Here is a 13,787-nt window from a genome sequence, read left to right on the forward strand (position 1 = left end):
GAAAATGATACAGAGTACAAGAAGCTCAAGAAAGGCTAATTCAAAGAAGTAATGATATTTGGACATTAGTATGATTTCGCAGAGACACTTATAGAATTTTATATAATTATGTTTATATTATTATTATAGTATTATTTTGTGGTTTTTGTTATGTTTTGTAGGATTTTTAGGTCAAAGGTATTTTGGTAATTTTCATTATTGTTGTTATGGGCTGTAGGGGTCGCCCATGGATTGTCTTGTGGGTGAAGTTATTCAATTGAGTTTTATTTATATTTTTTATTTGGTCTTAAATTAATTTTGGAAGTCTAAGATATTATAATAGTTTTCTTTTTCTTTTTTTGTTCTAGTTGGTTTAGGAAGTCTCCTAAAGCCTTGTAATGCTTATAATTGATAGAACTGATATTTTACTAAAAAAAAAATTGAGAGTTTTGAAGCTTCTTTATGGGTTGTGTAATGCAATCAAACCGTAGGGGTGATGTCTAAAGAATTCTAGAAGTGATTCCTAGATCTATCTTCTTCTTCTTCTTCTCCTTTCTTTTTTTCCTTAGCTTTCAACACTTTCACAACCCCAGAACAGCCCTTACAGAGCTATCCGTATTCATCCTGCATCAACCTCATTCTCTAAATTTGCTAAAAAATTTACTTAATTTCACTAATCTAATTTATCCTAATCGATTTGAATAGCTTGTTGCTGAGAAGAATGCAAGGATCTCTAAAACGATTTTCTTACAAGGTAATTATAGGTTATTGTTGTGAAGTAATCTTGATATAAAAATTGTTTGTCAAAAATGGAGGCTGAAATCAAGATGGCCGTAGTTGCATTCAATGCATTCACACTGATAGCTGTATATGCATTAAATGCTTTCACACTGATAGTTGTATTTGCATTAAATATGTTCACACTACTAGTTTATCTATAAATAGCTAATGTATCAGAGTGATATGTGTGTGGGAGAATGAAAGCAAAAGTGCTCTGTTTGTATGTTTTTCTCAAAATTATTTTGAGTGAATTTAAATTTCAGTTTGGTTCAGTTTTAAACCTCTCATTGTGAATCACCAATAATGGTTTGCACCCCACTCCCACCAACAGTGGTATCAGAACCGAAGGTAGCTTGAATTTGCAGACATTCTACAAAATTTTCAAGAACAGAGTGTTTTTTAAAATTGCCCAGAAATCAAAGTGGTCGAAATCCACTTTTGATCACATTAGCTTGAAGCTCCCAACGAGACGAACACAACCGTGAAAACCGCGTCGAAAACAGATCTCGGACAACTCCGCACGCGTCACTGACACTGTTCTCACATGCTCACACGCTGCCAGAGGAAGAAGACGTGCGATCCCACACGCAAGCACGCGCCACACGAATGCACCAGACGACTTAACGTCATCTGCTGACGTCAGTTGAGCTACTGACCAAGCGCGTTGACAGAGCCGCTGACCAAGCCGAGCCTGAGTCGCGCTACTAACCAAGCCGCATTGACTATGCCGTTGACCGAGCCACTGACATCAGCACACCGAGGATTAATCCAGTGCGACGCGGCTAAGGTGCAGCCGCAGATCTGAAGCGTCAAAACTATTTTAGCTTGATCTGAGCCCTTCGGAGTTCGTTTCTGATGATCCAATAGTACTTTCCAACTATTTGGAGTATTCTAGACACATCTGTACGGTCAGAATTTGCAAATTCCATCCTGAAAATTTGCAATTTTTTAAAGTCAACCAATGGCTAGCACAAACAACTTCTTTCAGCCCCAGTTTCCAAAACTCAGCAAGGAGAACTATGAAAATTGAAGTATTCAAATGCAAGTCCTACTAGCCTCACAAGATTTGTGGGAGTTAGTGGATCGAGGATATGACGAGCCAGCTACTCTCGAAGATGAAGGAATTTAAATGAAGCTCAGAAGACGGCATTAAAAGATTCAAGAAAGAGAGATAAAAAGGCCTTGTATCTACTCTATCAAGGCATTGATGAGTCAAGTTTTGAGAAGATTTCAGCAGCAGCAACCTCTAAAGAGGCATGGAGTATTCTTCGCAATTTACATCGTGGAATTGAGAAGATGATCAGAGTTCGACTCCAGGTGTTACGTGGCGAATTCGAGATGCTGCACATGAATGAGAATGAGTCAAATTCTAAGTACTTTAACAAAACATTGACCATTGTTAATCAGATGAGAAGATATGAAGAGAAGATGGAATCTCTTCAAGTGATAGAGAAGATTCTACAATCACTCAGTCCCAAGTTTGAGCACGTCGTTGTAGCAATAGAAGAGTCAAAGGATCTCAGTGCCATGACCACCGATGAGTTGATGGGAACACTTGAGATTCATGAACAAAGGATCAACAAGAAGACTCCCTCAAGTTCTCTAGAGCAAGCTCTTCAATCAAAGTTGTCTTTCAGAGATAACAGAAACGAGCAAGGGGGGACATCACAAAGAAGCCGAGGAAGAGGCCGTGGTTACAATAACCGAAGTTCTGGTTTTTGAGAAAGAGGCAGAAGAGGTCTAGCCAGAGGAGGAAGAAGTCAAACACACTTTGCTCCAAGAGGAAGAGCAAGAGGTAGAAGAGGTGGTTATAACAACCGAACAGGAGTTGACAAAAGCAATGTTCAGTGCTACTAGTGCCACAAGTTTGGGCATTACAGCAATGAATGCCGAAGTAGAACAACAGCAGAAGCTAGAGAACAAGCAAAATTTGCCGAGGAGGAAACAAACAAAGTTGGACCTACAATCCTGTTTGTCCACCATGGAGACACTGAAAACCAAAACAATGTTTGGTATCCAGATTCGGGAGTCAGTAATCACATGTGTGGTAAAAGAGAGTTGTTCGTTGAACTTGACGAGACTGTACAAGCACAAGTCTCATTTGGTGATTCTTCAAAGACTCCAGTGAAAGAAAGAGGTAATATTCTGATCAAGCTCAAGAATGGAGATCATGATTACATCTCCAATGTTTATTATGTTCCTGCCATGAAAAACAACATTTTGAGTATAGGACAACTCCTAGAGAAAAAAAATGACATCAGCATGAAAGATTGTCATCTTAACATCAAAGACAATCATGGTAATTTGATCGCTCGAGTGAGAATGTCCAAGAATCGGATGTTTGCATTGAACATCTAACATGATGTTGCGAAGTGTTTAAGTGCCATCATCAAAGACAAAGACTGGCTATGGCATTTGAGGTTTGGACATCTCAACTTTGGAAGCTTGAAGCTGTTGTCAAGCAAGAATATGGTGAAAGGGCTCCCTCATATTGCTCATACTAATGAGGTCTGTGAAAGTTGCATCCTTGGCAAGCATCATAGAACTAGCTTTGCCAAAGAAGTGAAGTGGAGAGCAACAAGGCCGCTGGAGCTAGTGCACACTGATGAGTGTGGTCCATCGAAGCCAATGTCAAATGGACAGAATAGATATTTTCTTACCTTCATTGATGATTATAGCCAAAAGACATGGGTGTATTTTCTTAAAAGAAAGTCGGAGGTGTTCAGTATCTTCAAAGAATTCAAAGCTTTTGTAGAGAAGCAAAGCGGCTACTACATCAAGACATTGCGGTCAGATCAAGGTGGAGAATATACATCAAATGCTTTCGAGAATTATTGCAAAGAGCATGGAATCAAGCATCAAACAACACTATCCTATACACCACAGCTGAATGGTGTTGCTGAAAGAAAGAATCGCACAATCTTAGATATGGCAAGGAGCATGTTGAAAGGAAAGGGACTGCCCAAGCAATTTTGGGCTGAAGCCGTATCATGTGCTTTGTATCTACTAAATAGATGCCCAACCAAGAGCCTTCATTCTATGACTCCAGAAGAAGCTTGGAGTTCACATAAGCCAAGTGTCAACTATCTCAAAATATTTAGGTGTGTTGCGCATACCAAGATTCCAGAAGCAAGAAGAACCAAGATCGATGACAAGGGAGAAAAATGTATCCTTGTCGGATATGGAGACAGAACTATGGGATACAAGTTGTATAATCCCATTACCAGAAAAGTGATCATGAGTAGGGATGTGATATTTGAGGAAGAAGAAGCTTGGAACTGGAATCAAGATGAAGTTGTTAAAGATACAGAACTCATTCTTAAAGATGAAACATCAAAAGTTCCAGTTGAAATTACAAGAGAAGTTCAAGATGAGCCACAAACTCCTCCACATAGAATACCGACACCTAAATCGCCAGTTGCTCACAAAAGTGCTGCATCATCATCATCATCATCAGCATCATCAGATGATAGTTTTTTCAAACAACCAAGACCAATGAGAAATTTGCAGGAGATATATGAAGCTACAGAAGAAGCAGATCTAAATTTGTTCTGCCTACTCACAGATAGTGATCCACTTACCATCTCAGAAGCCATCCAAGAAGATAAATGGAAGAAAGCAATGGATGAAAAAATTTATGCCATTGAGAAAAATGACACACAGAAGCTTACCAGTCTACCGGAGGGGCACAAACCCATTGGAGTGAAATGGGTATATAAGACAAAGAGGAATGCACAAGGCGAAGTGCAACGCTACAAGGCAAGATTAGTGGCAAAAAGTTACAAGCAGAGAGCTGGAATTGATTATGGAGAGGTGTTTGCTCCAGTTGCCCGATTGGAGACTATCAGGCTAATGATTTCTTTGGCTGCCTAGCACAAGTGGCAGATTTATCAACTTGATGTGAAATCTTCATTTCTTAATAGTTTCCTTGAAGAAGAAATCTATATTGAACAACCTTCGGGGTATGTTCAGAATGGACATGAAGACAAAGTGTACAAATTGAAGAAAGTACTTTATGGATTGAAGCAAGCTCCGCGTGCATGGAATACTAGAATTGATCAGTATTTTCATGACAATGGTTTTGAAAAATGCCCATATGAGCACACACTATATTTGAAGAAGGAAGCTGATGGAAGCAAGGTCTTTATGTTAATGATCTAATTTCACCAGAAACAATCCAGTCATGTTCAAAGACTTTAAAAGAAGCATGGTCCAAGAATTTGAAATGACAGATATTGGATTGATGGCTCATTTTCTCGGCATTGAAGTGGCACAAAGAAAAGATAGAAATTTTATTTTCCAAAGTGGCTATGCCAAGGAAATTCTCAAGAGTTATGGAATGGAGAATTGTAATCCTGTGAACACTCCTGTAGGCAGTGGAGTGGAGCTCAAAAAAGGTACAAAAGCAGGTGATGTGGATCCAATTTGTTTCAAGAGCCTAGTTGGAAGTCTTCGCTATCTTACTTGCACCAGACCAAACATACTCTATGGAGTAGGACTGATTAGCAGATATATGGAAACACCGGATCAGTCACACCTTTATGCAACAAAGAGGATTCTTCGCTACATCAAAGGTACAGTCGATGATGGTTTATTCTATAAACCAACTGATAATTTCAGTCTAGTTGGCTACTCAGATAGCGACTGGGGACGTGACTTGGATGAACGAAAAAGTACTACGGGATTTACTTTCTTCATGAGAGATACAGCCTTCACATGGTAGTCCAAGAAGCAAGCCATTGTGACATTATCGACTTGCAAAGCTGAGTATGTTGCAGCCAACTCAGTTGTGTGCCATGCAATATGGTTACGGAACATGCTGAAGCATTTGGGATTTCCACAAAAAAAACCCACTGAGATCTATGTTGATAATCGCTCAGCAATTGCATTGGCAAAGAACCCAGTTTATCATGAAAGAAGTATGCACATTAACACCCGCTATCATTTCATCCAAGAGCATGTGAAAAATAAAGAGGTGAAATTATTTCCTTGCAAATCTCAAGATCAGCTTGCAGACATTTTCACGAAGCCATTGAAAAATGATCTGTTCAACAGAATGAAGATAATGCTCGAGATGAAGCCACATTGAGAATCAAGATTAAGGGGAGATATTGTGAAGTAATCTTGATATAAAAATTGTTTGTAAAAAATAGAGGGTGAAATCAAGATGGCCGTAGTTGCATTCAATGCATTTACACTGATAGCCGTATATGCATTAAATGCTTTCACACTGGTAGCTGTATTTGCATTAAATGTCTTTACACTACTAGTTTATCTATAAATAGCTAATGTATCAGAGTAATATGTGTGTGGGAGAAAGAAAGGAAGAATGCTCTGATTGTATGTTTTTCTCATAAGTATTGAGTGAATTTAAATTACAGTTTGGTCCAGTTTTAAACCTCTCATTGTAAATCACCAACAGTGGTTTGCATCCCACTCCCACCAACAGTTATGACATAAAACTAACAAAAATTTATGTCCTAAAACTATTAATATCTGTAAAGTATGAGTATTTCGACAAACATGCCGTACCCGTATTGGGTACTTACCGAAGTATGGTAGTTCATGTAGTACTTCTGTATATGTACCGGGTACACAAAACACACTCGAATTTTTTCTTCTTAATTTTTGGCGTATCCAGACGTACCTAGTATAAACCTATGCCATACCGTACCTTAGTCAAAATAATATTTTCTTCTATTACCAAGAAGAATTTCCTTTCAATAGACTTCATTTTTATTTCTAATTTTATGCTTAGCATGATTTTAAAACTAAGCTATGGTTTGTAAGTTATTTAATATAATGATATTTAATTTTGGTTTATACCTTTACTTTTGGCATTAAATGTTAATTGTAGGTTGGATCTCAACAAATGAAACTATTTAATCAATTTTTGCATTACTCCAAATTAAAAATAAATATTTTTTTACAAACATACCAAGCCGTACACGTACCCTTACCCTATTTTTTTCTAGATTTTACAATATCGACTTACTTGTATTATACCCATACCCGTACTCATACCCATACCCGTGCTTCATATTAGTATACATCATTTTAAAATTGATCATCCACATCATGTTGGGAACATGTTATTAACTTCAGAATATATATTTTTTATTCCTATGGTCCTAGTAGATTTGTCCATATGCAATTTAAAAGTTTAATTAGATATTCTATTAATGAAAATAATTACCTAGATAGGATAAGTTTTCATCAAAATTCATCTAAAAACATGGTTTCAATTGAGAATAAGCATCAGGTTCTTGTTTTGACACAGCAAAGTATACATTTTATTGTATTGGCAATTTCACTAATTCATTTCCTATCAACTAATTCTTTCTTCAAAGCTTTTCTTCTTTCACACACATATTCCTTCGATGCATATCTTTGCATTTCCTTATCCTACATTATTATAATTGTTTATGATTTGCATGAAAGCCAATTACGTAGATGAAATCTTGGTCATGACTCCCGTATTCATAATTCAATTGGCTTACCATCATTGAGATGGTTATCTCAACTACTGTTTTGAACTCATACAAATAAATCCTATTTATTTGAATAAAACTATCTACTCTATCACGAGTCAATTTGTTGTGCGCACTATGCATGGTGCGTAATCACAAAAATTACGACTCAATGTGATCGAAATTACAACTTACAACTTAATGTGATCGGTTACAATATAATAAGTTACTATATCGCAACTTGGCCACATTGAGTGAAGAGAATTAAGACACAATATGATAAACAATCATATTATATCAATTACTCAACCACATTGAATTATAACTTTTGAGAGTACGCCACAATCAGATAAGCACCACATAATTTGCCATCTCTCACTCACACGAGTCATTCAAGCATAAAAGTGAAAAGAATTTATCACATGGCAAAGTTCAGCTTCGAAACTATTTGGAATGACATTTCGAGTGAAAGTACACGAGTTTTATGCCTCAATTATTAGAAATGTCACAAGTGCTGTGTGATTTGGGACTGCAAGGTTTTTTTAGATCCAATTCCATACAAAAATTCCACCAAAAAATTCTGTAGGGACTTTGGAGATGGTATTTGTTTAAGCATTATAGCATTGAATGGATTATTAGTTCAATTAAATTGTAACAAATGGCTCAGTTAACATTGCCAACTAACCCCATGCCAGTGTTCCACTTTATTCATACTTTGCTCCACATTAGTCCAATTGAAGTACATTTTTTTTTATCTACTTTTTTTTATCAGCTTTCTATTGTCTACTTTATCATTCACAAACCTATGTATCAAATTTTAAATCTCTCCTCGAACTAAGATGGTTTTGAAATGTGCATCAAATTGCCAAAGTTGTATAATTATCTACTGTAAAACAACGCCAATAAAAAAGAGAGTGGGTCGATTTAAGCTGAATGCACTGCAGGAAAGCCAAGGAGACGGAGAATTTGGGCCAAAGGTTCTTAAGTGGACAAGTGAAGCATATGGTGGAATACAAACATGGCCCCAAAAGAGAGAAGAATTAAGAACTAAGCTCAAAAACTTGAATTAAATCTTTCATTATTTTTTAGTTGGGTTAAAGCAATTACAAAATAATTAATCGAGTCACATTAAAAGGTATGGACCAATTAAATAACATCTCCCACAGGTCAGTTTGCTGTGTGCACTCCACACGGTGCACACCCTCAAAAATTACGACTCAATATAATCGAATTACGATTCAATGTTGTCCGTTACAATATAATAAGTTTATTAATTATATTGTATTGTAACCCAACCATATTGAGTTGAGGGAGTCAAGACACAATGTGGTGGTTAATAATATTATGTCATAATTCGATCACATTAAATCGTAACTTTTGAAAGTGCACCACAATGACATGCGCACTATGGAATTTTTTGCTCTCTCGCTCACACTCATAGGCCATTCAAGCATGGAAGTCAAAAGAATTTGTAACATTACAAAGTTCAACTTGGTAACTGTTTGGAATGACATTTCAAGTGAAAGGACATGGGTTGTATACCTTGAGTCTTAGAAATATCACAAGCACTGTGAATTGGGACTACAAGGGTTTTTTTATATCCAACTCCACACAAAAATTCTACCAAAAGATTGTGTCCGGAATTTGGAAATGGTTTGTGTAATAGTACTTAAGGGACTTTGCAAAGCATAACATTGAATGGATCACTAGCACAATTAATTGTCACTAATGTCTTAGTTAACAATTGCCAACCCACCCATGTCAGTGTTCCACTAATTCGTACTTTGCACCACATATAATTTGATTGAAGGACTTTTTCTTCTTTCTTTTTTTTGTCTACTTTATCATTCACAAACCTATGTATCAAATTTCAAGTATAGAACAAGGCCAAAGAAACCTATCCACAAATCATTTTGTTCCGATATCTCAAAACACTAACAATAGTTGAATCCTGCAAGAATTTCTAGATGTGAAAATCTCAAGACATAGGCTAACCGCTATGAGTGTTTTAGTACATAAAGATAGAATGAAATGTAGAACAAAATAATTTGAGACAAAAAATTTCGTGTCAAAGAACAAGCACCCTGGCATAACCCTAATTCAATGTATATACTATATATAATCAAAATAAATAACTCTACTGTCAGAAAGTGGAACTACAATCATGCAGTATAATGGAAACAAGTCACTAGAAACACACAATATAACTCGAAGTTAGTGTCCTTTTGCATCTAAAGATCAAGAAATGCCATAACCCATGAAGGACACAGGACCCATTTGTTAAAATACTATCAAAGCAGATTGTGTAAGGCAAGCACTAATTTTCTGAGACAGGAAGTGAAGGAACCAAAGGCAAGAAAATTCACTTAGGTACAGTCTCCTCTTCTATTTTCTGTAGTTGTCTCTATGAACAAAGACAAAACACACCCGTAGGAAGAAGGGAAAGAGCCTAGAACAACAAAACATATCAATGAGGTCTTCTTACAAAGACAACAGTAGTTGTAAGATTGCCATTTCTATGGTCAATAGTTCTCATAAACAACAGAAGATCTGATCCAACCTTGGGGGGAGAGAAAGAGTTTGACCACGTACGATCATAAAACCCTACGATGTAAATACACATAGCTATGGTTTTAAACAGCCTTATTGAGACACGTACTGCTATCTTAGACCAAGATCCAATCCTAGGGTTTAAATGCCATATCTAGTTTTAAATAATCGTATCAAGATAAATTCCCATAACTATAATTTTGATAGCTACATCGAGACCCGTAAGATATTCATCGCGGTGTAACGACACCAGGAGCGTCCCACATTTGAAATCATGTCCACACATTCAAATGCATGATATCTATTGTCAAAACCAATTATTACTGACACAATTTCAGTGTAATAACCAAAAATCAATACACGGACAAAAATACATCATGCACCATCAACAATTCAATAAATATAGATAATAAATACACAAATCGTACCTAGAACTGGCAAATTCATAGAGCTTTCCTCTCGGAGAAAAGACGATGAGCGCGACCTCGGCGTCGCAAAGAACCGACAGCTCAAAGGCCTTCTTCAGAAGCCCATTTCTCCTTTTGGAGAAGGTGACTTGCCTGCTTGTAGCGTTCTCTATACGCCTCATCTGAGTCTTCCCTCTCACCATCTCCACAACCCACAAACCTTCAAACCCACAAAACAAACGCTCAAATTTTCAATACCCATAACAACAGAACAACAATCCACCAAAAAGTTTAAAGATTCAAGAGAGAAATCTTACAAAATAGTTGAAGACCCAGAAAAAAAGATTTTGAATTTATGGATCAAAATTAACAGAAGAAGCTAAATATAGAGCAAAACCCAGAAGACCAGAGAGGTATAGTAGATGAAATAGGTATTGATTGATTGATTCTCTCTTTCTCTGTAATTTCTTTTTTCTGGGTTATCTCTACATCATCAATGGAAGGAAGAGATGAGGAAAGAAAGGCATAGAAAGACTTTCACAAGCACATGACACACGCTATAACTTTCCTTATTCGTGTACTCACTTTCTCTCTCTTTTTTTTCTTTCCTTTTCTTTTCTCAACTTCTTCAAAACCCCACCAGGAAAAAGGGCAAAGAAAATAATATATAATATTAGTATATTTGTGAGCAAAACCTCAATCTTTTGCTTGTTTTGGTAAACTCTCAACGAAACCCAAAAAGAGAAAAATTAGATTGAATTGGAAAAAAAGGAGAGAGAATTTGTGGCAAGTGGGCTGTTGTGGCCAGTAGTGAAAAAGAGAGAGAGAGAAAAAGAGAGAGAGACTGTATACATATATAGGTCGTGTTTTTTTATTTTTATGAGGGTTTTTTTTGGGTAAAAAGATAAAAATTTTGCGATGTCCGTACAAGGTTAGCAAGCTGTCAACATCGATCGTACGTTATGGTACGTGAACGACCAATGAAAAATTGAAAACGCATAGGGATGCATTGATTCACAGGATCGTCGGCTTTTGTCAAATGCGGACACACCACATCACATGGTCCCTCCTCTCTCTCTCTCTCTCTCTCTCTTTCTTTTTTAGGGCTACTCTCTCTTCTCTCTAAACCATTGGATTGCCACCCTCTCTCAATGGCGCGTGACAAACAACAATTTTGTTTTTTCTGGCACAAAAAATCCCCTTGCTTCGTTTGAAAAGTAAGGCTTTGTTCGCGAAATTTAAAAAAAGTCAAAAATTAATTATTTTATTTAAATTATATTATCTTATTTAAGTTATATTATTTTTTTATTATATCATTTTAAATTCAACTTATATTCAATTCAAATTTTATAAAAAGTTAAAGTGTACTTATTTAAAACATTCCAAGCAATTCCTAAATTGCCTTTTTAATTTTTTACTTATTTTAACTTGAATTAAAAGTCTCGTTTGAATTGAGTTTGTTAAATTTTTTTAATTTTTGTGAGAAAAAATAAAATAATTATAATTTGAATATAATATGTTGTCTTCAATTTTTTAACTTATTTTGTCTTTTTATAATTATTTTAACTTGATAACCCATGCCAAACGAAGACTCTGTCTTCTAATCTTTTTGTATGGTTAAATTACAAATAAATATTTTGAGATTTCTTTAAAATATAAATTATCTCATGTGATTTAAAAAATTATAAATATTTTCTTCTTGAAATTTTTATTTAATAGGATTAATTTTAAAAAAAATCTTAACTTTCTCTTATACAATGATAACATTACATAAATTAATAATTAAAAATATTTCTAGTATCATTAAAATTTGTTAATTAACTTGATAATTTATTAATAAAATTGATCATTTGTTATAAAATTAAAAACTTTAAGAGGAGGAATGTAATTTCTCGTATCTTAAGCAAATCTCATAGGGTTTATTTGTAATTTACCTGTTTTGTATAAGGTTTTAAAAAATAAATAAATAAATAATTCACACTGATCTCTCTTTACATTTTAAGAAAATGTAATAAATTTTATAGTTTTGATATAATTATATTTAGTTTTTTTTAATATTTTAATTCATTTAACACTTTATTTCATTTTTATTAATAATTTGTTAGTCATATGAATGAAATTTTTTTTTTTTTTACGCTGAAATATATATTATTCTTTATTTGTACTAGTGTTTTTTATACCATGTGCATTAGTTTCAATCTATTTACTTCTCCTAAAACGAATGTCAATTTAATTATATCAAAACTATGAGATTGCTTATATTTTTTTGCAAATTTACTATAAATTTTAGTCATATACTTTTATACTTGTAAGTGTATCTAGATTCTCTTCCCCCTCTCTCTCTCTAAGAAATTGTAGTCGCTCTCTTTTTCTTTCCTCTTCAAGGAGGAAATGGTGGTGCTTTTAATTATCATTTCCCTATCTATTTCTTCTCCTGTGATTTCTATCACTATGCTAGCCATTACCACTCCTCATCTCTATCATCCGCTTGCCACCGAGGATGCTTGCAAATCTCGACTCAAATCTAATTTATAACTGAGACCTAACGCTATTAAATGCACTATTATATGCTAGCCAACTACCTCAGATTCAAAATAACCGGTTGCGACAATGAATGTATTGTGCAAATAATGGGTATTGTTTGTTCGGTTGTAATCTTTTTATTATTATTATTATTGCAATAATATCTCTCTATGTAGATGTTTCCTCTTTTCAAAGAGGTTTTCTCCTCTCTGCATGGAAGTTTATTTTTTCTATCTATGTGAAGACTTGTATCCTCCCTGCGTAAAGATTCTTTTTATCCCTTTTTGGATCTATTTTGTACTTATATACATATTGAATGTATACTCTGATATACTTTATTGGGCAACTGATTATCAAATGTGTAATATATTAAGTTTTGTGGTTTCCCATAAAAAAGAAAGGAAAAAAAAAATGTATCTCTAAATTATGTGAATTTAAAAAGTAAAAAATTGATTAAAATATTTAAAAAATTACCAAAAAATTACAAATTAAAGCTCAAAAATTATTTTTAAAAACTCCCCACCAAATGAAGTCCTTTCGTTGACTTTTTACTTTTAATTTTCAAAAACTAAAACTTATTTTATCAAAATAAACACTAAAATTTTTTTTACAAATTTTAAAAATAATTTGTCCCAAAAAGATCATATGAAAATAATGATAATTGTATTTTTTTTTTTTGACAAATTGACTTTTATTTTATTTAGGGGAAATCACAAAACAAAACCCCAGGGTTTAGCACCTTTTTTAATTTAAACCACAGGTTTCCAATTTTGACAATTTGTACCCCACCATTCCACCCGTGCTGCAATCCGATCCCTCCGTCCATCTCCGTCTCTATTAGTTAATGGAAGACTGATTTGGGTGCCAAAATTGCCCTAATCTTTCACAATTTAGGAAAAAAGACACCATTCCATTGCGATTTAGGGCTCCATGTAACCTACCTAGTGCGATCAGTGATTCAACCTACGATTACAACCACGCATCGAAAGAAGACAACAATTTCATAGTTGATTTTCGAAAAAGCTTTGGACTCTGAGGTAGAGGTAAGTAATGGGTTGGTTTTTGGTTGTTATATACG

General features: G+C 34.8%; 1 protein-coding gene across 3 annotated transcripts in view; it reads right to left on the reverse strand.

The window, feature by feature from the left end:
• LOC114314976 (MADS-box protein SOC1) overlaps positions 1 to 11,192 on the reverse strand; it is a 35,915-nt gene extending 24,723 nt beyond the window's left edge. The window contains exons 1-2 of one of the 3 annotated variants that reach the window (XR_003647625.2): positions 10,504 to 11,038; positions 10,208 to 10,406 (exon numbers count right to left, since the gene is read on the reverse strand). Coding sequence is in view for 2 of the 3 variants with exons in the window: in XM_028261547.2 (XP_028117348.2) it covers positions 10,208 to 10,389 (182 nt within the window). In the remaining variant the exon portion in view is untranslated. Of the gene's footprint in view, positions 1 to 10,207; positions 10,407 to 10,503 lie in introns of all 3 variants that reach the window. The other 2 variants (XM_028261547.2, XM_028261548.2) reach the window with 2 other exon arrangements.
• Positions 11,193 to 13,787: the final 2,595 nt, after the last annotated feature.

The sequence above is a fragment of the Camellia sinensis genome, chromosome 2 (genome assembly GCF_055761805.1).
Source record: "Camellia sinensis isolate YWXY chromosome 2, ASM5576180v1, whole genome shotgun sequence".
NCBI classification, from domain to species: Eukaryota; Viridiplantae; Streptophyta; class Magnoliopsida; order Ericales; family Theaceae; genus Camellia; species Camellia sinensis.